This window comes from Anoplopoma fimbria, chromosome 17, assembly GCF_027596085.1.
Source record: "Anoplopoma fimbria isolate UVic2021 breed Golden Eagle Sablefish chromosome 17, Afim_UVic_2022, whole genome shotgun sequence".
Classification (NCBI taxonomy): Eukaryota; Metazoa; Chordata; class Actinopteri; order Perciformes; family Anoplopomatidae; genus Anoplopoma; species Anoplopoma fimbria.
The window spans coordinates 20382007-20407802 of record NC_072465.1 but is presented as its reverse complement, the minus strand read 5'-3'; the positions used below and the strand labels follow the sequence as shown (position 1 = coordinate 20407802).

At 40.7% G+C, this 25796-nt stretch overlaps 4 protein-coding genes across 5 annotated transcripts; 3 read left to right on the top strand and 1 right to left on the bottom strand.

Annotated features, from left to right (window-relative positions):
* The first annotated feature begins 922 nt into the window (after positions 1 to 922).
* On the top strand, positions 923 to 4195 carry tubb1 (tubulin, beta 1 class VI). The gene is made up of 4 exons (XM_054616147.1): positions 923 to 1022; positions 1708 to 1816; positions 2002 to 2112; positions 2613 to 4195. Exons 1-4 carry the CDS (start codon positions 966 to 968, stop codon positions 3755 to 3757), a joined length of 1422 nt encoding a protein of 473 aa, XP_054472122.1. The 5' UTR covers positions 923 to 965; the 3' UTR covers positions 3758 to 4195.
* A 1297-nt stretch (positions 4196 to 5492) lies between these two features.
* Positions 5493 to 11764, top strand: prelid3b (PRELI domain containing 3). Its single transcript, XM_054617171.1, has 6 exons — positions 5493 to 5623; positions 7215 to 7383; positions 9063 to 9152; positions 9572 to 9642; positions 9753 to 9855; positions 10788 to 11764. Exons 1-6 carry the CDS (start codon positions 5592 to 5594, stop codon positions 10902 to 10904), a joined length of 582 nt encoding a protein of 193 aa, XP_054473146.1. The 5' UTR covers positions 5493 to 5591; the 3' UTR covers positions 10905 to 11764.
* A 2897-nt stretch (positions 11765 to 14661) lies between these two features.
* Positions 14662 to 19043, top strand: aurka (aurora kinase A). 2 transcript variants are annotated; one of them, XM_054616957.1, is made up of 9 exons: positions 14662 to 14958; positions 15241 to 15303; positions 16186 to 16522; positions 16606 to 16645; positions 16734 to 16925; positions 17387 to 17525; positions 17796 to 17944; positions 18150 to 18324; positions 18450 to 19043. In XM_054616957.1, the coding sequence occupies exons 2-9, from the start codon at positions 15241 to 15243 to the stop codon at positions 18630 to 18632; spliced, it is 1278 nt and encodes a 425-aa protein (XP_054472932.1). In that variant the 5' UTR covers positions 14662 to 14958; the 3' UTR covers positions 18633 to 19043. The 2 variants fall into 2 exon arrangements, with proteins under 2 accessions (XP_054472932.1, XP_054472931.1); XM_054616956.1 differs by having other exon boundaries at positions 15238 to 15303.
* A 2967-nt stretch (positions 19044 to 22010) lies between these two features.
* slc32a1 (solute carrier family 32 member 1) lies at positions 22011 to 24638 on the bottom strand. The gene is made up of 2 exons (XM_054617794.1): positions 24241 to 24638; positions 22011 to 23198 (listed from the first exon to the last, which is right to left on the bottom strand). The coding sequence occupies exons 1-2, from the start codon at positions 24631 to 24633 to the stop codon at positions 22011 to 22013; spliced, it is 1581 nt and encodes a 526-aa protein (XP_054473769.1). The 5' UTR covers positions 24634 to 24638.
* Between the last annotated feature and the right edge of the window lie 1158 nt (positions 24639 to 25796).

Genomic DNA, 25796 nt, shown 5'->3' with positions numbered 1-25796 from the left:
GCATCTCACATCTCCAAACTGCTGTCCATTTTTACACCATTGTTATTATACCTTCGCCGATTTAATAGGTGAGTATGGAAAACTTTATTTTTGTAACATGTGGAAGGAAAATAGGTGTACAATATCACAATACTGCTATGAAAAGGCAGCAAATTGTCATATTACAATCTTTCACCAAATGTCCCTGCATTTAAAACCTTTTTTAATTTAAAACTATTGCTTCCTTTAAGACATAGGAACAATATCTGTAATATATTTGTGTGCTATTAGTATGATCATATTAAAGTAGTTAATGAAATGGGTGTTATCTGACACTGGCCAGAGAAACACACAACTCCCATTCACCTTCTCTTCACTTCCTTCCTGTTTTTGGTCGCTGGTACAGCTCACATATGTGTTTTAGCCAAATATAGCCAAAATAATAATGTGGGTTTTTTGTGCATCATAGCCCCAACTGTTTTCCTCTGCAACAGCAGATAATCCATTCATTTATGATGTATCAACAACAGAGATGTTAAGAAGTTCTCTCACCAAGTTTTCACAGTTTTACAGAATAAGAATGACCAAATTACTTTTCCATTGTGAATTAATTATTTTTAATGCAAGTGCGTAACGTCATTATTAGTAATTTATTGTATAATTTACATGCAATACAGTGTGCAAACAAAATGACACAACAGAACATAAGGCGTCATGTTGGAACATAGGGCTTACCTAAACTACTTACAGTATATGAGTATAAAAGTATGGCATACTTCTACATACTTCTCATATGAAGATAATCTTTGTTTATTAATAATCTGCTAAGGGTGTTCATTGTGTATTAGGGGCCTCTCATATATTATTGAGTTGGGTGACTCCCTGACATCACTGATGACATCATTGTGGGTGGTTATAAAAGCCTGGTTAGAGGACTGAAGCCTATCAGTTGCCTCAGCTGCCCTGTGAACTGTAGCCCCGTCATCATGCGTGAAATTGTACATCTGCAAATTGGACAATGTGGCAACCAGATCGGCTCAAAGGTAATAAAATAACTATAAAAGTTATAATGTGGAAGATAGAAGTCACTGTTTGTAAAAAGATTCCCTGCTTTTTTTTTTTAACGCTATCCAAATGAGTAAATGTTTTAAAGCGATCAATATGATTGAATTCATATACTAAAAAAATTAATTGTAATTCCTTTATGGTCTTGTTCTGACCAGATCAATAATCTCTGCTGTACATGGTAAAATGATAAAAAATACACTTGTTTTTTTAAATTATGCAGCAAATTTTAACACGAACTGTTCCTTTTATGGTGCCATCAGCAGTTGTGAGTGACACAGTGAGGGTGTATCCTGTGAGGCATTCAGGGAAAAGATAAGGGCAAAAGCGAGGCTGGTATGGGTGGGACTTTTTTTTAATTTTATCATTGCCACAGCTAAAGGGACACATTGTGCCGTTTCACACTTGAGAATGTGCCTTCTCAGAATCAAGCAGTCATTCAAGTTATTATTTTGTTAAGCCTCTCCCTTTTTCCAGCGTGTATCAAAGATTCTTAAACTGGTTAGAACAAGAACATGAGTTACCACAGATTAATAACAAGTGATGCATTTTAACATGTACTCAACCATATAAAGTCCCAGAGGTGAAGGGTGTAAAAGTCTTTCACTTAACAATTAAAATCTGTTGTTATGATTATCTCCCTCTTTGACTTTCTCTTTCTAGTTTTGGGAAGTGATCAGTGAAGAACATGGGATCAATGCGACAGGCATCTATGAGGGAGACAGCGACGTCCAGCTGGAGAGGGCCAACGTCTACTTCAATGAGGCGCAGGGTATGTACTCTACACAGGGTACACTGTTCATTTTAATAGCTGACACTTATTCAATTTATTCCTCAAATATAGTCGTTAACCAATCACCTACAAATTTTAAATAAAACTTTTTAAACTTTGACACAAAGTGAGGGCATATATATGTTCAAGTCGCCCATTTCCGACTATATTCATTCTGTTTGCAGGTGGTAAATACGTCCCCAGGGCCCTGCTCGTGGACCTGGAGCCCGGTACGATGGACAGTGTGAGAGGAAGCCGCATCGGAGCCCTCTTTAGGCCAGACAACTTCATCCACGGTGAGACAAAGAAACAAAATACTCATAGCGGGGAATACCTGCTATGTATGTCCTGCTTTTATTTGGTTATATAAAGGGAATTTGTATTATTATGTGGAAAAGGAAAGACAAAATCAAACTGTAAACACTTGTGGTTCAGCTGTATCTGGTGCTTTGGACACAAATGTTTGGTGTTTGAATAACTTTAGCATTTTCAACCATCTAGTTCTTTAACTAATGGTATTGAAAATGTAAAAATCGGAGAGTGGATGATAATTTCAGCCCGTCAAAGAACATGGAATAAGTCTAACTGAAGACAAAAAAATCACCTAAATTTGATTTGCAAGTATATAACCAAAGGAAAGACACATTTTAACTGTCAACATAGGGTAGATATATTTATAGAGATATGGCACCATATTTATGCTTTGTTTTTTATGTTTTGTTTTGTATGTTGTTTGTTTCCCCTATTCTAATTCAATTGACAAGAGAGATTATTCTATTTATTTTTGGTGTAACAGGGAACTCAGGAGCCGGCAATAACTGGGCGAAGGGCCACTACACGGAGGGAGCGGAGCTGGTGGAGCAGGTGATCGACAGAGTGAGGAACGAGAGTGAAAGCTGCGACTGCCTGCAGGGCTTTCAGCTGGTTCACTCTCTGGGCGGTGGCACCGGCTCCGGCATGGGAACCCTCATCATCAACAAGATCCGAGAGGAGTACCCGGACCGCATCATGAACACTTTCAGCATCATGCCCTCCCCTAAAGTCTCCGACACGGTGGTGGAGCCCTACAACGCCACGCTGTCGGTCCACCAGCTGCTGGAGAACACGGACGAGACCTTCTGCATCGACAACGAGGCCCTCTACGACATCTGCTTCCGCACGCTGAAACTGACCACGCCCACCTACGGGGACCTCAACCACTTGGTCTGCATGACCATGAGCGGGGTCACGACCTCTCTGAGGTTCCCCGGGCAGCTCAACGCGGACCTGAGGAAGCTGGCGGTCAACATGGTGCCTTTCCCTCGCCTCCACTTCTTCATGCCAGGCTTCGCCCCCCTGACGGCCCGCGGCAGCCAGCAGTACAGAGCCCTCACGGTGCCTGAGCTCACCCAGCAGATGTTCGATGCCCGGAACATGATGACAGCGTGCGACCCAAGGAGGGGGCGCTACCTCACCGTGGCTGGCATCTTCCGTGGACGGATGTCCACCAAAGAGGTGGACGAGCAGATGCTGGCGGTCCAGCAGAAAAACAGCAACTACTTCGTGGACTGGATCCCCCATAACGTCAAGGTCGCCGTGTGTGACATCCCACCCCGAGGCCTAAAGATGGCCTCCACCTTCATCGGCAACAACACGGCCATTCAGGAGATATTCCGCCGTGTGGGAGAGCAGTTCGCCCTGATGTTCAGACGGAAGGCTTTTCTCCACTGGTACACGGGAGAAGGTATGGATGAAATGGAGTTCACCGAGGCAGAGAGCAACCTCAACGACCTGGTGTCGGAGTACCAGCAGTACCAGGACGCCACCACTGATCTGGATTGGGAAGCAGAGGATGGAGAAGAGGAGGGACCCTCGTCACCAGCAGCAACAAATGTTCAGTCTCGGGTGGAGGTGAATCTGAAAACAGTGACTGAAACAAGCGGACAAGAAACAGTGGATTGAGTAGAAGACGTAGGTCATACAGTGTGGTGTGTAAGTTTGACGCCTCGTTAGAAGGAAGTGTAAAACAAATGTGGGATGGTTGGTCTGAAAAGGAACTTTTATTTTGTAGTTTAATTTATGCCTATGTTGATTTAGAAAGCCTTTACTTGAGAAAAGATGTTGTGACATTTTTAAACAATAGTGCTTATTGTCTTTTATGTATTCTTCAAAGGATCTGTATGCTTATATGTATTTTTTAGAAGTTCTTTCTTTCATAGTTTTTAAATCATGAAAATGTTTGTATATACAGTATGGAAAAGTTTATGTAATGCCTGATCTATATAATCCAAAGCCACAAATGGAAAAAAAAAACAGTTTGTCCAATATTTTTTGTCTGAGAGTAAATGTTGCATTGAGTGTTTATAAGTTATGATGGTAATAAAAACAGCAACACCAATATATTGATGACTTCTTATTAAGGGTACATTCATGACATGACTAAAAAATACCCAAAATACATTTTCCTTTTTATTCAGTTTTATCATTTGAACTTGAACTGGATAACCAAACCCGGCCGCAGTGATGGACAGTACTATGACAGCACAGTCACACCACCAACGTTCAAGGCTGTCACACAGTTTCCGCCAACTGTTACAAGTCTGGTACACAGAGATTACACATAACTTGGCCAGAGTGTCTGCACTTTGAGATAAGCACACATGACGTGGAGATGCCTGCACTGCTGCACTAAAGTGGCCTAGACTCACAGGGATAGAGGAGATAACACTGTAGGTAACCCACATGTGAATATGGGTTAAGGTGATAGAAGCAGGATTGCCTTATAGAGGGCAATCTGCTTAAAGGTACAAGGAGGCAATGAGGTCAAGAAGGAAAAAAAGCTCTTAAGTTTAGATAATAGATAATATGCAGCAAAATGGGCCCATTTGATCCTGAGAGGCAGCACTAATAATGTTGTATCAAGAGTAATTAACTTACCACAGGAGCTGCCATTCTCAGATCAAAGAAACTACTTGTTGGTGACCTGGTTAACAACATAATTGGGAAACCAGCACTTAGACCAGTGGGTCTATACCTTCATGACCTGGCATCACTTAAAATGAAGAACTTGCAGCCCCTCATCACAGATCACATGACTTTAAATGTCCTCAAGAAGGTAAAAACAAATAAAGTAACTCACAGTCTGAAAAAATACATTTAATAATAGCAGTCACGTTATTTTCTGCTTTTGTTATCCATGATCTCCATACCATTCAGATTCATGTCCCGACCTGTCCTGCAGTTTGAAAGTCATTAAGGTGGATGTATGCAACTCATGTCATATAAGTGACACTCTCTTTAGTGAGGTGTTGAGAGCTGAAAAGAGTACAAATAAATAACCCGTTAAATATCCCACTTAAATAGCCCACAGTGGACATTTCCCCCCCACTGTGTTGATCTTCCATTCATTCAAGGTTGCAGAGAACTGTCAACCTTCACTGAGCCGGGTTGTGTAACATCAGAGGTTAAATGGCAGATATGTTTCCACACTTAAACACAGCTGAATATGAAATACAACTACATCTATAACTACTGCATGGTATAGGTGAAGGGCAATAACCAAGTGATTTTGTTTTGTTTGCATCATCCATTGTCGAGTTTTACATACTAGACATTTCATTCAGCTGCTCCTCGTGTCATGCGGCATGAAGAACAGCGCATGCGCGTAGAGCCACGTGACAGTGGGAGGGGACTCGTGGATGTCTTTGAATGTGTTTGACTGATTTCAAGGCAGTGCGACCGGCTTACCCACGCCTCACCTCCACCTCCGACAGCTAGATAACTACACCCTAACACAATGAAGATCTGGGCATCAGAGCACATATTCAAGTAAGTAGCTCAAAATCTTTATTTTTCATTTTATTCCGGCTGTCAGAGGTTTATTGTGAGGCAGTCAAGTGACGTCTGCTGCTTTTATATAAGAGATAGAAGTTAACAATAGGACACACACGTAAAGAGTGTTTTTATGGTGGATGTGTGACTAATTGCACAGCTGTCATAATTGCTTAAGTCCGTCTGTCAGGACGGGCGCGCGACCTTTCCCCTACATCTCTCCCTTGACTGATTGCGTCACTGGGTTGCGTTGGCGCGTGCACGCGTCTCCACGGTAACCAGTGACGCGCAGCTTTGCTTTACAGTGCGATTTAAAATTAAAATAAAATAAATATATATATATATATATATATATATATATATTATAAATAACCTGATTTCACTGACACTGAATGTCATTTCGTTACTTCTCGTTCACTTTACTTGAAAAAAATAAAATTGTGTGCAGTGATTAGATAAAATAAGATAAAATAAGATAAGATAAAATAAGATAAGATAAGATAAGATAATCCTTTATTAGTCCCGCAGCAGGGAAATGTACAGGATTTACAGCAGTATAGGGTATAGTGCAAACAAGAGACATAGTTAAAAATATATATATATATATATATATATATATAAATAAGTAATAAAAACAGTAAAGAATCCACAATAACTGAACTATTATATATACAGATTATTATTACACAGTGTATTTGTATTGCACAGGTTTTTAGTGTCATGTGTGGTGTGGCCTACTGGGACCAGACTAAATTAAAGTGGCCCCAAAAAAGATATTGCCACATTGACATCGTGACAAGACCTCAATTTTGAGTCATCTGCTGAGTTGTTCATTTGAGAATGATGTCACATATGCAGTGTTGAAAGTGTTTGGATCCTTGAAAAAAGTAACAATACTGCTGAAAAATAGCTTTGTCTATCACAAGATAAAGTCCTGCATTGAAAATGTACTAAAAGGAGCCTATCTGTGTATTATTAGCTGAATGTACTTTTATCAAAGGGATCTATGCAGTCAATGGCACCTGTAAGTTGTATGCTATTGTATGATATATTAATTATGTTAATTATTACCACTGACAATGTGTAGGTTGGTTGGTCGTATTTTAACTATATACTGTCAGATAGCTTAATCTGTAACAATGCATGATATTTTATAAATTGACCGTAAATGTTAAATGTAATGGAGCAAAAACTAGCCTTCAATATTTCCTTCTGAAATGTAGTGGAGAAAAAGCTCAAAGTACATCAAATAAATGGCTCCTACACTATGAAATAACAAGACCAAAATGACATGTTCTTCAAAATTGTTCTTGCCTACAGAACTTAAGTAGATGTACATAGTAACTTTCCACTACTGCACAAAAGCAATGTTTAAAAATTAGGAATGTATGATATTGAGTCTTTATAATGAAAATATCAGAAGTAAGTTCAGTTGAATATCAGTATTTCCCTTTTAATCCTAAAGACATGTGTGAAACATAGTGAAACTCAATATCAGATCGTCATTTACTCAGTGGGTTTATTTGCATGTTCTTTTTTTCTTTGCAATGCTAAATAGTATATTTGTTTTTTGTCTTTCCTTCAACAGCCATCCTTGGGATACTGTGACCAAGGCTGCTATGCAGAAGTATCCCAACCCAATGAACCCCAGTGTGGTCGGGGTGGATGTTTTGGACAGAAACATCGACAAACAGGGACGCCTCCACAGTAAAAGACTGCTCAGCACAGAGTGGGGTCTTCCATCCATAGTGAAATCTGTGAGTTTAAAAAAACTGGCTCGCTGTCGAGCATCACTGTCAAATGTTTCGCTGCTGCAACCTTGTAGTGTAACTGCTTTGGTCACACATAAAAATGTACACATGTGACTCTGAATGGAGAAACACATGACCTGACCTGCAAGTATGCGCTCGTGGGCTGTCGTATAATCAAAGCAGTGTGACGCCTGATGAGCAAAGTGTGACTTTTAAGAAAAATACATAATCTTCTCAATATTGTGGTGAAAAAATTACTTAAAAAGTCAAACCATAAAACATGACACAATAATCCAGTTAAAACCTGAGTCGTTATGTTCCAGAGATAGTGCAGGTTAATGCTTTCCAGCCAGTGAGCGTGAAATTAACCCCAAGAGGCTATTTCTGTCCCGGGGTGAGCAGCAGACCTGGTTTGCTGAATTGAGCCCAGCGGGAGTTCATGGCTATGCGCCACGGCCCGTGATGTACGGGACATAGTAGTGTCATTTCTTTCATAGCTGAGATGTAACCCCTTGACACCATGTGGTGTAACTTTCCATCTCTGTCTGCTCGGCTAAAAGTAGAGGTCACTACTAGAATGAAAGGCGGTGACGGAGGCGCTCGTGATTCCTGCAACAGGACATTTGAACTTTTCCCCAGCGTGGGTAGTCTTTCTGATTCACTTATGATAAGGCTGGAAAAGATAATATAATGTTTTAGCCTATGTTAACACTGGCTAATCAGCTGCTGTTGTTTAGCTTTGACCTCTCCTCAGATGTCCGAGGATGGGGTTGGTGTCAGAGACAACTTCTATGAATAGCCCCTTTAATTCCCAGGACAGTCTATGACACAGACTGTCCCGGTGATTGATAGCATATTAACGCAACCCTTAAGCAGATTGTCTCAAAGCAAATCACCCCTGAGCCACAGTGTGTGAACTGGATGTATCATGAAGAGGTTTTCCTTTGACATCAGTGCTGTCTACTAACACATAATAGGTGAAAAAGTTTATTTAACTTAACAAATACGACCATAATGTACTACTAAAACAATCCCTCTTTTGATAAATTACAGAAAACTCCTGTATTTCATTACAACTTTCATTACTTTAATAGATTATTGTATAGAAGTAGGGTGGCAAATCAGATTCATATAGATGTCAGTCTTTATTTTAATTTTTTATAACGCACATACAAATATTTTTAGTTTAAACTGCAGCTAAAAGATGCAGCTTGTCCCCAGAGGTCTGCCTGAAGTCGCTGAATGTGAATTACACAAACAAATTTAAACTGAGATTAAATAATAATGTCATTTTAGATTAAAGGAAAAAGTCTAATTAATTAATGAATCCGTTCAATTCAAGGAGTGGTTCAGTTTGAGCAGGACAAGTTCATATTGACTGCATACTATTCAACTGTAGTCTCTGCTGGCACTGGTGTGTTTCCACTGAAAACACTGTAACGTTAAGTGAATAAAAAAATAAAATGTAAATGACATTGTAACTTAAAGGTAGATGAAGCCAAAATCAACAGATGATTTGTGTATGAATACAGTGCATGAAGCTCTCTGTGTGAAAATAAAAATCTAAGTAAATAAAGGCGCGATATAAAGTCTGCACAATGATTAACTACCATCTGCAGGAAAACAGACTTGGCATTGTTTTTATTTCAGTTTGTAGTAAAGCATGTTTCTATCTTTGTCCGCAGTTAATAGGTAACGCACGGACATACACGTACGTTCAGGAGCACTCGGTTGTGGATCCCAAAGAGAAGACTTTCGAACTTCAGTCCTCAAATGTGAGTACTTATGACACGACACCCTCATCTTCACCCTCCTCTGCTGGCAAATCTCTTATTGTTGAGATTTAACCATCAGTGTGCTAGTGTGGCTTATGCAACCTGTTCATCTGTTCACAAAACATGTTCTATTTTAAGACGTGTCAACCCATAACACCCATAGATCCACCTTTCGTGCCTTCCATTTGCCTGAACACATGCAAGCTTATTGCTTAATACCTCTGGAATGAAGTCTTGGTCGTTCCACAGGTTGAAAGCTTGATCAGTTCTGTCAATGTTTCAACAATTCAAACTTCATAATGCTGTTGTGAGACTTGACAATCTGAAGTATCACAGCCCAGTCTGACAACTTGGGCTGTGATACTGCACAGGACAATTATCTATACATTAATTTGCCTTTTGTGATATTTCCTCTGCAGATCACTTTCACAAACTTGGTGTCTGTGGATGAAAAGTTAACATACAGACCACACCCTGAGGACAAAGAAAAGTAGGCTTGTTTTTCTACATAGCAGGAATTTTTAAATTACTCTGATGAATAATTAATTTCATTTAAGCATTCAAGACTCAGAATTTTCTTTTAACCTCTTTAAACTCTAGAACAATACTGACCCAGGAGGCGATCATCTCTGTGAAAGGAGTCAGCCTCAGCAGTTACTTGGAGGGAGTATTGGCCAGCACCATCTCTGCAAACGCCGGAAAGGTGAGAGATCCTTTGGAGGGTCTTTTTTTAAGTAAGACCAAAAACACGTGTGTGACCTGAGAGTGAGTTCTCAAAACGTTAATCCAAACATCTAGATTGAATACTGTTTGGGTCCTGCACCAAAAAAACAACAACATTTATTGTCAAATGGGGCTTATGATATGGACTATTTGTTTTACTACTCACAAAATAACAAAACTGTGCTTTTATTTCAGTGGTTCCAAACCTTTTTTAGGTTGTGATCTCTTGAAATTAAGCAATTTTGATGTTGCCCTTCAGTGTGGACATAGGTTGTACACAGTTAAGGCAAAGAGAAACTTCGAGACAATCTAAATTATTTTGGAAAAAAACACAAAACTTGGAGAAAAGTCAGGAAAAAATAAACATAATTTTGTGTAATAGAAATAGATAAATGTATTCTTTCCTAAGCCTCATAACAAACTAATTCCTACAATGTTTTGTCCAACCCCATGTCAGGGCAAAAGAAAGGCCTGCTATCATAGAGAGGGTTAAAACGCAGTACGCTTTTAAACAAGGATAGAAACACGCACACAAATAAACTTTAAAGATTGTGTGTGTGTGATTGTGTGTTTGTGTAAGAGCTATCTTTTCCACACTGTTTTCTCCTTCAACGTCAGTATTAAGAGTCAGGACACTTTGTACCAGATATCATTTACATTTTTTTATTATGAAACAATAATATTAAGACCGTATAGTAAATAGTATTTAAATACAAATTAAGGGATTAAGAAGTATACTTTCAGTGAATCTTTCCTCAAATTTCTTTTCATTGAAAAGATGGAACCTCTGCTCTCTTTTCTTTTCATGGCAGCAGGTCACTCTTATCCTTTCCCTTTTTTCAGCTTGATGTAATTCTCTTAATTTGACCTTCTATCGACTAATGTTTTATTGATTTGTTTTCTCTCGATCAGGGCCGTGAAGCCTTGGAGGTGGTAATCAGGCGACTGAATGCAGAGATCGAGGAGCTGGCAGCGACAGCGCGCGGGACCATACGAACCCCTATGGCTGCTGCCGTCACCGAGAAATGACACCTGCCGCTCTTTGCCAAGAGAATCTGAAAGAAACTGCACGCCAGTAAACCGAGCCTCCCTTTATGGTGCTCTGGTGCTGTTTTGGTGCTCTGGAGTTTTTGTATTAATTTAGTGTACAATTCATCCATCTCATATACTTTTACTATCTACATTAGATATATTTTTAAAAGCAGACGGCAGCATAAAGGGATCCTGTGGAGCATCTTTAGGGGATGCTGCCTGGCAGGGCCGCACTGACAAGAGACTCAGGGACAAGTTTAAACACCACTGTTATCTGTGGGTTTAGAAACATGTAGCTAAGAGGTATCCGAGGCACTGGATGAGCTGAAAACAAGGAAAGTGCCAAAGCAGACGCACCCAATTTTGTCCAGCACTTTTACCTCAGAAATCTTCTTTGGAATGAACTCTCTTTGTACAGCAACAATTAAAAGAAAACATGTCATGATGAGATGTATGTAGGTGACTGGGAGGAAGGCTCCTGTCGAGACACATTGGCAGAAAACAATGCCTTGTTGAAGCAGGAGTCAAGTGCAATGCATGTCAAGGGTACGTGGAAAAGGTTCCGAGTGCACGTGATAAATTGTTTGGTTGACACGGTGACATGTCAATGTTTATTTGTGCAAGAGAGGCATCTCCAACAATGTTTTCATGTGGGACCTCAGTAATAACAAGACACACTTCACCAGGCGACATCTGTAAGCCTGAATATAAACTGGATTTTGTTTTTATGTGATAACTAATGTTATTTAAGTGAAATGAAGGGATCAAGGTATTTGCCATATTTATGTTTTTGAAGAAACGTAGAAGACCTTCTCAAATGCTGCGCTAGTGTAACTTTGATATCAAAACAGTTTAAACTTTTTTTAAACTTTTAGTTACACTGTTTAACTGTAACTGGATATGTTTGCTGAACTCAAACAGTTTAATAAATACTATTGTTCCTCCGTTATATCACAGTCCTCTCGGTCTGGAATCTGAAACCTTTGCATTGACTTTTATCTGCACTTATGAATTAATACATGTGAACAATGAAAAGCTGCTACACGTGTGATGACGCTGATGATCTGTGAATGTTTGTTTGACAGACAATTTGCATTTGAGAAGGTCTTTCTTTATATAAAACACAGCAGTGTGGTGATGATGAAAGATTTGGTTTCTCTATTTAAACACTTTTTTTTTTTTTTTCCTGTAACAGGAATATTTATTTAGTAGTGAGTTGCATCTTTGCTTGAACATTGAGACATGTGATATCACATGCTTAGTTAGAAATTGCAATGTGTGCATTTTGTCTGGATGTTAAAAGAAACAGTTTCACCAATGGCAGCATGTGATTATAAAATAAAATATTTGAACCTGGTTAATAAAAGATCTTTGCCAGTAATTCTTCAAATGAGGTCCTAAAATAAAAACGCCTGCAAATAAAATGTACAAAAAAAAAGTCAGAAGAAATGCTCTCTTTTTGTATATATTTGTATATAAGTTATCATATATCTAACATTGAGTGAATATTTATCTAACCTAATTATTTTCAAGTAGCAAAATGGCCTGTGTGAAAACTTACTATGTCCAATGCTTATGATTCTGCCAAAATAGAAGCTGGATTGACTTTAAAAGCTTCAGTCAATAACTTCATTCCAAAAGTCATTGTTAGCTTAAGGTTGTGAAGGTATATTTGTGCTGTGCTTATTCACATTATCAGATTCTACACACTGAAACACCTGCAGCAGGTGTGGACCAGCACAACTGCATTCTTCTAACGTTGGTCACTCACTGCTATTCAAGAGGTTTGTTGACAAACTTTGGCCAAATGCTAGACTTCCAATGCCATCTTGAAAAAACATTTTAAATGTGAAGTGAATGGTTTAAAATAAAGCTATTTACTAAATGATCTGTGTCATACAATTTTCTTTATGTGGAGAAGCATATGTCTATGATGACACGGGCCATGAGTGCATTTTGTCCATTGTAACAATGTGTAACCAGAGGGGAAAGGTTGATGTCAGGTGGTTGAAAATTAACAAAAACATGCCCCAATTCAAAGATAAGTGAGGGTTTAGGACTGTCCCACTGTCAAATGGTCGAATGTTTGAAGGCATTCTCGCAGACATTTTGAGCCCTTTATGAACCCTTTCAATAAGTCAGCAGCTCTGCAGACTTTGTCCAAGGGAGTTTACCCACAATTCATGGCTATGTGACGTTAAACACAAGGTTACCAGTGGAGGCATGGAGATGTCGAAAAAGGTCAACAAAGAGGATGGCATGTGTGTTTACAGCCTGGCATATTAAATTTACTCAGAAACATTAAGGATTAAAGATGAAACATTAAAACAGGAATGCAAGCAGAGATTATGTTACATAGATTCAGCAAACATTTTGATTGAAGCTGTTTTGACAAAAACGAGTGAATATATTATTTGCAATTACCTCTCATTTTGTGAGGAAAGAGCCTGATGGTCAAATCAGGGAATAACAAAATAGGAAATAAATACCCACAATTGTCCATAATGTTTTTTTATGCTGTCATGGTAATGTGATATGCTGCAGCAAAGTGCTGTCCCATTCGTATTTACACCATTTCAAGCCCTTACAGCCCCTCACACTCAACCATTTACCAGGTGATGTCAGTAAGTCCCTAAGGGTTCAGGTTTTAAAGCCTGAAGGGGGACATTGTAATCGGGCCAATGACCTATGTTTTTTTAGCTTGAAATGTTAACAAATTGATAGTGCTGTTTTTGTAGTCTGAATATTTTAATCAGCTCTATTTATCCCGCTCAAACTAGGTATAGATAGATAGATAGATATTTTTTATTTTCGTGTCATGCAAAAAACGTGCCCAACCCTCATGGGTTTACAAGACACCAACAGTACAGCTGCAGTGGATCCATATCTCATCAAGTCACATTTGACAACAACCGGTTGGTTCACCGCTCAATCTTAAACAAAACATTCTGCCTTCTCTCCCAGGCCTGGCAAATAAAATCTGCTACAAAGAAGGTTCCTTTCCTAAAACACAACTCGAGTTTTTCACAGCCAAAAGAAATCAACATAAATGGAAGTCATTTTACTGAAGAGGACATCCCTTATGTCCTCATAGACAGGACAGTAAAACAAAAAGTGCACCTCATTTTCAATTTCACCGAGCTTACACAACAAACAGATTCTGTCCTCCTCTGGAGTGGAATGAAACCTACCGGTCTCTAGGGATATGGTAATGTTCCTGAGCGTAACTGTGCACATAGGGATCTTTGTCTTTTGTTTAAGGTATATGTATAGTTAGTTATTGTAAAAAAAAAAAGTAACTTTTAATATCATTTTGTATATCCTTCCTGTCCAGTGAAAACCATGTATCTCCAAATTTGTGATTGTTTTATTTGTACTGAGAAACTTCCCCATGATTCCCCAATTAGTAAAGTCAAGTTTGGAAGATTTAACTAAATGTTACTGATAATACTCACTTTTACTAAGGCCCCATTTTCCCAGTGTGGCATTTGGGGAACTGCTACATCTACCATAGAATGATCTGAATGATCTGAATAATGCAGAGTATGTAGGTTTCTTAAGCAGATGAGCTGTGTGTACTTTGATGTTCGGTTTAATTTTGTCCGCTGCCGCCCCCTGTAGTTTGGGAGGATTCCATCTGACGTCACGCTACGTCCTTTTAAAATCAGCCAATGGCGAGCGACGCAGAGCATTCTGTCAGCCAATCGGTGGCCGCGGTGCCTTTAAAGGTTTTGAAAAGAGGGACGTTTGAAATTGAAATCAAACAAGCAGTGGTCGGAGGTGCTGCGTTAGCTAGCTAGCCACATTTGTAGTTCGGGTTGATCCGTATTGAGCAGCGTTTACGTTTTCTTTACGACACCGAACTGGTTTTTGAAAAGGAGTTTAAAAAGCCTAAAGTTACTCTGCAATGTTTATGTAGTCGCGTTCATCAGGTTTTAGCTGCTAGCTAGCGGTCACGTTACGGCTAAGCTAGCTCCCTGTTTGAGAGCTAGCGTCTCTCTGGGTTTAACTTCTGGGTTAATCATCCGTGTTTGTGCAAGAACACGTTGAGGTAAGTCACGTTATTCATTACGGATGAATAGAGTGAGAATAGTGTGTATATAGAATAGTGTGTTGGATGCTTACAGAGAAGCTAACGTTAGCCTAAAAGCCTCATGCTACAACTCGGCTGCTTGTAATTGATGTTTTCTATTGATAAATGAGTAAAGAGAGCTTCTTTCAACTTGTGTGATCACATGTTCATGTTGACATTGAGACAATGCAGAAAAAGGTAAATTGATGAAATGATCCTCCATCTTTGTGTTGAGACATTTACTTTACCTTTCCTCAGAACATGGACTCCTCTGCAAGGCTCAAGCTGACTAAGGACATGAAGCTTCAAAGGCCTGAAGTGAAGGTAATTCACAATATTAGACATCAATGTGGAATCACTTTTCTGACCTTCATCATTGTGTGTTGATGTGAATGTGTTGAGCTTTTAACTCCTATTTAAAGTGTCATCACACAGGCTGTGCACACTATTAACAGTTTAAGATATAAACACATTACATTACAGTCATTTAGCAGACGCTTTTATCCAAAGCGACTTACAATAAGTGTATTCAACATAGGTATTCAAGAGAACTACTAGTCACCAGAAGTCATAAGTGCATCTTCTTTCTTAAACAAGCATCTAAGAGCATAAACCAGAGCAAAAGTACAGTGCAGAAACAAACTAATACGAATACAATAAGTGCAACGAACTGATACGAATACAATAAGTGCTAAGTGGAAGGCTCAGGGTAATACTTCTTTAACTCCATTTAGGACCCACTATGTATTTATTCTTATGAAAGACAACATGACAAACTTTTCTCAGTCATTATGGGAGCTTCAGTCTCCCAACAGACCACAGAACTGTAACACCACAGATCTGTGTTTTGTTTCATTTCTAGCACTTGAAAAGAGTTGATAGTGTGTACAATTGTTGAACAAACTAATATGAATACAATAAGTGCTAAGTGGAAGGTTCAGGGTAGTACTTCTTGAAGAGGTGAGTTTTCAGCCTGCGCCGAAAGATGGGCAGTGACTCTGCTGTCCTGACGTCAGTGGGGAGTTCATTCCACCACTGAGGGGCCAGGACACACAGTTATAAGTAGACGTGCACTCACGGGCAGAAAGTGTTAATATAACAGGATTGGGGTTAAGAAAGTCAAGTTAATAAAACGGCTCATCCAGAAAAGATGGAGCCTCAATGCTTTATGTTTATTCAGTGTTTGTGGATTCTCTTTGATTGCAGTTGAACGGTGACGGGCCAAAGCGGATTCCTGTCCAACATCAGTCACAGGTTGCTGTAGTTACACCAACTCCGCATCAGCGGGTTCTAGGTGTGTCAAATGGACCTCAGCGCATTCAGCGGCCTATGACTCACCAGAAACCAGCATCTCACGTCTCGGTTGCTGTCAAGTCCACTCGCCCCACTGATCAGAATGTGAACCCTGCTACTCAGAATGGAAACCGTGCACCGCAGCCCAAACGTATTTCTCAACAAAGTCAACCAAAGACAAATGTGCCCAAGGTGAACCTGGAGCCGGCCAAACCGCCATCAGAACCGGCAAAGCTGGAGAAGCCACAGAGTAAGCATAATACAGAGTCAGACAAACTAATCAATTGTGAGTGCTTTTTTTTTTGGGATGCTAAAATATTTTTTTGTTGTCAGGCAAACCTGCAAAGAATGATTCAAACGACTCTGCATCTAAGTAAGTGGGATTTATTGTAATTTTTTTCTTCTTTTCATAAAGATTACAAATTGTTATAGTCAGTAATTTCATGTTTCTGCTCCCACAGCAGGCGGTGGAGCCTGGAGAATTTTGACATTGGCCGTCCCTTAGGAAAGGGTAAATTTGGCAATGTCTACCTGGCCAGAGAGCGACAGAGTAAGTTCATCTTGGCCCTGAAGGTGCTCTTCAAGAAGCAGCTGGAGAAGGCGGGAGTGGAGCACCAGCTGAGGAGGGAAGTGGAGATCCAGTCTCACCTCAGGTAATGCGTCGTTCAAATAATGCAATATAGTGGCAAATATGAGTCCTGACTGTAGTGGGGCTGACCAAAGGCAATTTAGCACAGTGGCCATCCTTATTATTAAAATTCAAAGGGCTTCAGGACACTTTTGTTTTTACCGACATGATCACTGGAAAGTCAGTCGTTGTTACATTCTTATTTAAATGACTCCTAACTCATCTTCTAAAATGATAGAGAGCACACTGGCTAAACTGATGGTGACTCATGGACAAGTAGATGCATGCTTAGTTCATGTTTCTGTTTTTAAGTTGACATCTGATTGGCCCATCTGATTGTTTGAAAGATGTGCCAAGACTGATGCATTCTGGTAACCAAAAGTGAACTCACTGTGGACCTCCTCTACAAAGCAGCAGCTGATGCGTTGCATTCATTTAGATCTGTTAATTTACTTCACTCTTTTGAAATATTCATTTGGTATGCAGGCACCCCAATATCCTGCGCCTCTACGGTTACTTCCATGACTCGTCGCGTGTCTATCTCATCCTGGAGTTTGCACCCAAGGGTGAACTGTACAGCGAGCTGCAGCGCTGTGGCTGTTTTCCAGAGGCCAGAAGTGCCACAGTAAGTGCCAATTTAAGACCTTTTTTTTTTTTTTTTTTTTTAAAATGTGTACTTTGCTATCAAATTAACAATTGACATCACCAACTTAAACACATGTATAATTTAATTCCGGGTTAGTTATTATTAATGTCTATATAAGGTGTCTACTAATTCCAAAAACCTGTTTATGTTCATTGTCTTTGCTAGAGTTAAACGTTTCAAATTAAGAGGATGCTGTCCATACAAAATGTGATGCATGTTTTATTCACTTTGCTTTGTGTGCTCTACTAGTACATCATGGAGCTGGCAGATGCACTCAACTATTGCCACACCAAGAAGGTGATCCACAGGGACATAAAACCAGAGAACCTGTTACTGGGGGCCAACGGGGAACTAAAGATTGCAGACTTTGGCTGGTCCGTTCACACTCCCTCCTCCAGGTACGCACATGTGTTTTTGTTTAAACGGCAGCTTTTGTTTTTAGTGAATCTATGTGATTGTAATGTTTGGATAGGAATAATGTTTTGAGTTACATCAGCAATTCACTTGTTTGGCTTCAGTGTCTGTGCTCAGGTCAGGAGTTTGTTTGCCCCTCTTCATCACTGGGAGCTTTCAAACTAACTTCATTGGTTTCTGTCTGTTCAGGAGATCTACGCTCTGTGGCACGCTGGACTACTTGCCCCCGGAGATGATTGAGGGGAAAACTCATGATGAAAAGGTGGATCTGTGGAGTCTGGGCGTCCTTTGCTACGAGTTCCTGGTTGGAAAACCCCCCTTTGAAACAAAAAGTCACGAGGAGACCTACCGCAAGATATCAAGGGTAAAGCAAGGATAGCTAGACAACCCAACAGTGGTCATTTATTGTAGAACTCTATAGTTTCAGAACCCTTTATATCCCATTCAGCTGTTTAATCTTTGTGCTGGTTGTCTGTCTTTGTCATCCAGGTGGAGTACACTTACCCCTCACAGGCCAATATCAGTGCTGGAGCCAAAGACTTGGTTGCTAGGCTGCTGAAGCACAACCCAATGCACAGACTGCCCATCCAGGGAGTCCTGACCCACCCATGGGTGGTCGAGAGCGCCACCAAGAAACCCACAACCCTGACCCAGGAAGAGCTCAGCCAGTGAGCCTCTCTGTCCCCTTCAAACCAACACCTGAGGTCTGTACATGTGAGGGCGCACTAGTGCAGAACACCAAAGCTGTACCAAGGTGTGAAACATGAACACCAGTGTGCAGCTGATTTATCATAAATCTGCTTGTACTACAATATTGACTATGAAATCACTTCATGTTGATGTTTCTGTCTGCAGGCATCTTGAGCCACTTGGTTGACTTTTTTTTTTCCCCTTCCTCTTTTATTATCCTTTTCCTTGTTTCGCATATGGCATCTTCTTGCCTGTAAATATTTCGCTGTTATTTTGTGTAATTATGAAAATTTATTGAGCTTTTCTAAAATGCCATTACTTGAAATAAAAGATAAGTTATCTTTCGTGTAATATGTCACTTTGGAATAAAACAGTATATGTCTTTCAGTGAAACCTAGTTTGTTCATCTTCTGTGCAGTTCAAGCTCTTGGTGTCTTAAGTATTTTTGCACTAATGACTTTATTAAAGTCCTCCAGCGGCACTTGGCCAGCAGAGGGCGCCAGCATACCACTAGTGTCGGATTGGGACATTGTTACAGATTTGAGGTATTATTAATCCCACTGACTCTGTTAATAAACCTTTTCCACATTTCATTTCTGCTCCAATAAAATGTTTGAATGTAAAGTTATTAATTTGGCTTTTATCATGTTTTGTCTTGTAATTGAAAAATTACTTATTAAATAATTGCATCTTTAAAAAAAAAAAAGGCAATTCATCTTTTTTAATTAAAGTATAAATTCAAGCCATTGGTCCTTTTTTTTTTTTTTTTTTTTTTTCATAGATTTTTTTTTTTCATAAATGAGTCGAAGAGTTTCTTTGTTGAAAAACTTACTAGAGTTATTGCCTGAAACTGTTATTCTTCGAACAGTTATCAGTCAATCTTAAATAATGAAATAATAGTATAACACAAAGCTGCTGCCTTGGAGGCTAGTAAAATGTAACGAGCAACAAAAATAATTCTCTGAGGGATGAAAACTATTATATAGCATGCTGGCAACGTACATATATATGGTCTGATGGCCCTATACTTTGTCATTATTCTGTTTTTGAGCACTAGGTGGCTCCCGAGGCCCAAACATGTTGAGTAAAACTGAGATGATTATGAAAGGAAATACGTATTATTGCAAGTAATCTTAGAACTCCTTCATTTAGAGGACGGTTTTACTTGTGTGAAGCTATTTTCTTTTTGTGCTTTTAAGTGAATACGGTGACGACATTTATTATTTTTATTTTTTTTGGTTATAAAAAAAAAACAACTCATGCGTGTCCAAAGAAATAATGAAAATAGCTGAATCATTTCAGACAGGCTTTTATTGCATATTGAAGCAGAAATAAATCTTGGCTATGCCCAAACTATTGAAGCCTTTCAGTGAGATTTGTTAAAGAGGTTTCTGCTTGTGCTTAGCTGTTAATCAGGTGATCCCATTAGAAATATTTCATCACTTTTTTTTCCCCCCCTCTCCATGCAGTTACATTGCATTTTTTTTTTTTTTTTAAGCCACGTAGTGTAGCTGTGCTGCACCCACGCATTCGTATGCACCAGGTAGCTTGATGATTCAACAGCTGGAGATTAGCGCACTCACACGGTTTGTCCAGATGTTTTCTGCGCTGAAAAGTCAGAGTGGAGAGACGAGCAGGTCGACCATCAGGCCTGATGCCCGCCTGCAGCAGGAAACCTGTCGGTGCTTTTCATGTGAGCAGGCAGGGAGGCCAGGCCCGGTGTAAGACACGAGCCTGCTTCATACACACACCGACACACACTGTGCTGTTCTTCCTTTAAGCCACCAGGCCTTTGCAGCCTATCAATTTTCAATTTCGATTTTAAAAAAATAAATAAAATATCAATGCGACTTTTTTCTCCATTTTCTGTCTTTTATTATAGAGAAAAAAAATACATGTTCTGAACGTTTTTCGTTTTACATAAAACCACACACATTTTTACAATATAATTTCACTTATTTCTTTATTCTTTAATATTAATTTCACGATATATGATCACGACTTTGAGATATACATTCCATCTTTTTGTAACCACAATAACACACTACACATACTGGTTTTTATAACATTTCAACAGGACCCATTGGATTGCACAGAATGAAAAATGTCTGAATGCACATTTTCCTCTTTAATGATCTCTTTTTCTTTTTTTTGGATTTTTTTTTTTCAGACAACGAATTTTCGAGACGGGACTCTTCCAATTAATTTCAGAACAGGCCACGTGGTTGTTTTTTTTCAAATGTAATGACTCAAACATTATGGTATGTTGAGTGTGCAGGATTTCAATTTTTGGGGGGTCGGCCATCTAGCTGAGATTTTGGGCCAGGGGTTTGTGGGGGTTTGAATATGTATCTCAGGTCAGGGGAATATTGTTATTGCCGATTTTAAAAGCTCAAAATGAATTTCAAATATTGGAGAGAAAAAATATCAATGCAAAACTTCACGCAGAAGAATCGAAATGTGGAAGATTTTTTTAATTTCCACTTCTCAGTTTCATTATTTCTGTGTGTCTGAAATGTCATACATTCAATGCATAGTTTGTATAGCTGCTGTGTACTTTGATATTTTTGCATTTCCAGTATTTTTTCAACTGCTCGGGGGGAAGGTCCAATTTCCTCATTTCTAACGAAGCTCTGCTATTCTTAAACATATTCATAAACGCATTGGTGTGTTTTTACTGCTGGTTATTGCCATTGTGTTATTTTCCCGTCTTGCTTGTCCCACAGACTTGTTCTTGATTTAACACCACATTCACTGCCCAGAATCATATTGCAAATTACCTACAGAAGAAAGTGGCATTTCTTAACTTTTTTGTCTTTTGTTGAAATAAACTAAAAATCACATTATGCTGTCGAAGGTCCGTCCATCACAAACTCTAGCGTTACATGGAGTGAAGTCTCGTGTGGGGAAGCACCACAAGAGCGACGAAGAGACAAAAACTGCCCTTTTTGCAATTTTGTAAACGTTCACTCCACTGAAAAATATGTATATGTACCATATTTATACAACATGTACTGTCCATATAGTGTGTTGTGGATGCATTGGATTCCCTCACTGTCTATATCTCTCTCTGTGTGTGTGTGTGTGTGTGTGTGTGTGTGTGTGTGTGTGTGTGTGTGTGTGTGTGTGTGTGTGTGTGTGTGTGTGTGTGTGTGTGTGAACGCATTCTTTACTGAATTGATGCAAGACTTTATGAACACGGAGAGGTCCGCCTGTGCTGTGAGCGCACTTTTTACGCATGGATTAAGCAGAGGGTGTTGGGGGTGTGTGGGGTGGGGGGGGGGGCTTTTCTGTGTGTTGTAGTTTTTTTGTCACTAAATGGAGATTATTAGCAGTTAACATCTAGTTCCAGCAATGCATCTACTCTTGTATGTTGTATCTGAAAGCCTCGATCAGCCCTTCCATTGAGTGGATGAACCCAGATATGCTGCATATACCTCCTATTACAAATATGGCGACGTCAAAGAAAACCTGGTGCCATAGCAGCTTTCTCCATAGCAGCCTGAGGTGGAAGAGACTGGGAAGCAGAAAGCACAGGCCCGCACCAGTCAGGCTCCCAGTGAGACCCATGAGGAGGGCGAAATGTGGCACAAAGATCGCCATCAGCAAGGTGAACACAACGAGGATGCACCGGAGGCCCAGTCCCCAGGATTTGATGCGTCCATCGCCTCCATAGCAATCTGGAAAGGACGCACGTCCTCCATCCTGGAAAAATGACTTCTCTAACACCTCGACAGCAGCGAAGAACGGCAGCGGATAGGACAGCAGGGCTTTGGCCACCAGGAAGAGGTTGACGACAGCTCTGATGGTGGAGGGCAGGTTGTCTGTGATGACCTCCTTGGTTGCATCGGCCCAGGTCAAGTAGGCCACAAGCGCGAACAGGCCCTTGAGGATGCAGGCAGCGATGTGAGTCCAGTTCATCATGCAGTGGAACTCGCTGGGTTTCTGCATGTTCCCCTCCAGGGACGGCAGGAAGATCTGCGAGGTGTAGCTGAACACGATAATCCCAATGGAGATGGGGAACTTCTTGACATCGATGTAGAACTTGACCTTGTCCCACGCCCAGTCCCTGGCCCTGGAGAGGCAGTAGGCTATCACCAGCACGTTGATGACAAAGTGGGCCATCGTGCACAGCAGGCTGAACTTGGAGACGGATTTCAGGTTCTTCAGGAAGGCGCATGGGAGGAGCGCGGCGGTGGCGATGACGGCCCAAGACTTCTGGGAGATGGGCATGGTGGGGAAGCTGTTATACATGAGGTTCCCGCTGACCACCACGTACAGGATGCAGGTCATCACCAGCTCTATGATCTGGGCTACATTCACGATGTGGCCACCTAAGGATGGGAACCTGGGCGCGCAGCAGGCGTTGGCAATGTCCACATAGGAGTCCCGCACACGGACGAGCTGTCCGTCTTCGTCCTCCTCGTACAGGCAGGCAATGAGGATTTTGCCCGTGTAACAGCACACCACGGCGGCGAAAATAATGAGAAAAAGTCCGAGGTATCCTCCGTGCAGGATGGCGTAGGGCAACCCAAGAACGAACATGCCCTGTGGACATAAAAACACAAGAGGAGACACATTGAGGTTAATAAATATGATCCATTCATGCTCATCATGTTTTATTCTCATTAAACAGATCCTATATGGACTGAGGCCTCTGACTCTTCAAAGATGTCCCTCCCGTGTTTTTTCTCCACGTTGTGGGTTTTCCACTTTGAGCTTTGAGCTTCTGACGTCACCACGAGCTGGCGGAGACACGCTCTGACGTCACGGTGACCACAGCCTTGATGAGGCGTGAAAAGCATCACGTCCAGAGAGGTTTTGTCGCAGAGCCCATTGCTCCACTCTCCAGGTATGATAGTTTCGCACCTAAGAAATATATATATTTTTTTTTCTCCCCCTGCTATTTATTTCTGTCCGTGAATGCAACACCATTGAAATAAATGTGGCTCATTTAATTTGATTGCTTAAAAAGTAGGCCAATGTGTGCAGACATTTGAACTAATTTCCTTCTTTATGTTAAAGCTGCAATTAATAACGTGCCTTTAAATTTAAAACCCCAAAAGACAGAGAGAGAAACATTGGGCTTCAGATATCTCTCTCCACACAACAATTGTGTTTTTATTTATTGATTCATTTATTAATTGAAAAACTCTGAGTATTAGTTGAGCAGTTATCAGGGGCGTGCATCGGTGACACTGGACATACAGACACACACTATACAGACAAAGAATGTGTGTGTTAACGAGGAGGAGGAGGAGGAGGAGGAGGATGAAGATGAAGATGAAGAGAAGGGGGGGGGTGCTCCCTTTTTTCAGCGCATTGTAACACCTTCGCTGTTCTGAAATATCTGCTCTGCTCCAATGAAACAACATATCATAATAATAATAATCATGTTTTAGGGGGTGGGGAACAAGCAAAGCTTTCCATTGTTATGATAAAAGGTGATTTTAGTGAATTATTTTACAGCATTATTAAAAAAACAGCTTAACGAAAGTTGCTTCAAATAAAAACCTTTGTGATTTTAACATGAATATTACAATCAACCTTGTTTCTCAGCACCAATGAGAGCCGAGCACCGGGTCCGTACCTGGATCGCGTTCGTCACGTTCCAGCCCGCCTCCCACGCGGTGATCTTCGGTCTGGCTTCACTCAGCTCGTCCTCCGGTCCTCCGTCTTTGGAGGCCGATCGCGGTGGCCCGGTGCCGTCCCTCTGGTAGTGGCTGTCCCCGTCCAGCCCTCCTCCTTCTCCGCTGCCCTCGCCTCCCATCTCGTCGGTGGCCAAAATGTCCATCTGCATGCCCTGCCGGTGGTCGTAGTCCAGGTCGTCGCAGGCTACGAAGCCCAGCGCCTCCTCGTTGGTGGCGGCCTGGAAGCCCATCCTGGCGAACATCCCGCTCACCTTCGCCTGGGATTTGTTGGAGACAGTGGTGGCTGCATTTGACAGTTTATTAGAAAGCTTGCTCCTGATTAACGTCGCCATTTTTATAGCTTTTCTCTCCCCCAAAAAACGCAACTTTCTGCTGCTTAATTAAGCGTGTTTTTCTTCTTCTTCTCTCTCTCCTCTCCTAAAAATGTGAGGCTACTTTGGATGACAGCTCTTGATTATCTGCTTTAGATAGAAAGCCAAGTTTGGTTTTTTTTTAAGACACCGATGGTTTCTTCCCCCCCCAGTTGCTATCTCCACTTCTTGTTCAGTGTGCGCCTGCTGCTCTTGCTCATCCCCAGGTTCATGTCACCTTCAGACGTCGCTGCTCCGTTTCTGCATCTTGGCTCTGATGCTCTGACGCTGGACGAGTCTCTGAGTCTCTGAGTCTCTGAGTCTCTGTGTCTCTGTGCGTAAAAGCTTTACGCACAAGAGGGGAAAAGGCGAGCCACAGGTTTCCTGCAGGGCCCTATGATATCGTTTTCTTTCTTTTCTTTTAGGGTTATAAGGCGTCAGGCAGCGACTCCAGGAGATGGTTGTCGGTGTTTTCCAGGTGCCTTTACTGATGCCAATGCGGTACCGTGGAGGGGGAGGGGGGAGGGTGGGAGACACGTGTCCTCATCAGCCTGCCAATGCAAAGCACGTCTCCACGTCTCCAGCCCTCCCAGTGCCCCACCGGGAGAAAACGGGAGAGATTTGCTGCATTTCTAGGGGAGGTGCTTGCAGTACCCCCACCACCCCTTCACCCAGCCCATAAACTATAACACCTCATCCTGACATCCAATGACATTCCGGGGGCCTCAGATCCCGCATAACTTTAGGCATATAAAAGGAGGCTGGGATTTGACGAAAACCCAAACTCTTTGGACAAGACTTTTTTTTTTTTTTTTAAACTACAAATATATATATATATTTTTTTTATTATTTCAAAAGATTTCTTATTATTTCTATTTATTATATTTTATTTTTTTTACGAGAAGAGGACGTGGAGATAAACAGTAAACCATGACTTGACTCTTGGATTTCATGGATCGGGTTTGAAAACGGTTGTTGATGAGGAAAGAAATTTATTTTCGTGCATTTTGTCTTTGCTTAATGATGGTAAGATATAAGACCCGGGACTGCACTAAATATAGCCTTTAAACGTTGTTACTATTTAGTTTTTATTTAAATTAAAACGTAACGTTGGACTGTCATTCCATCGATTGTATTTCCAGGCT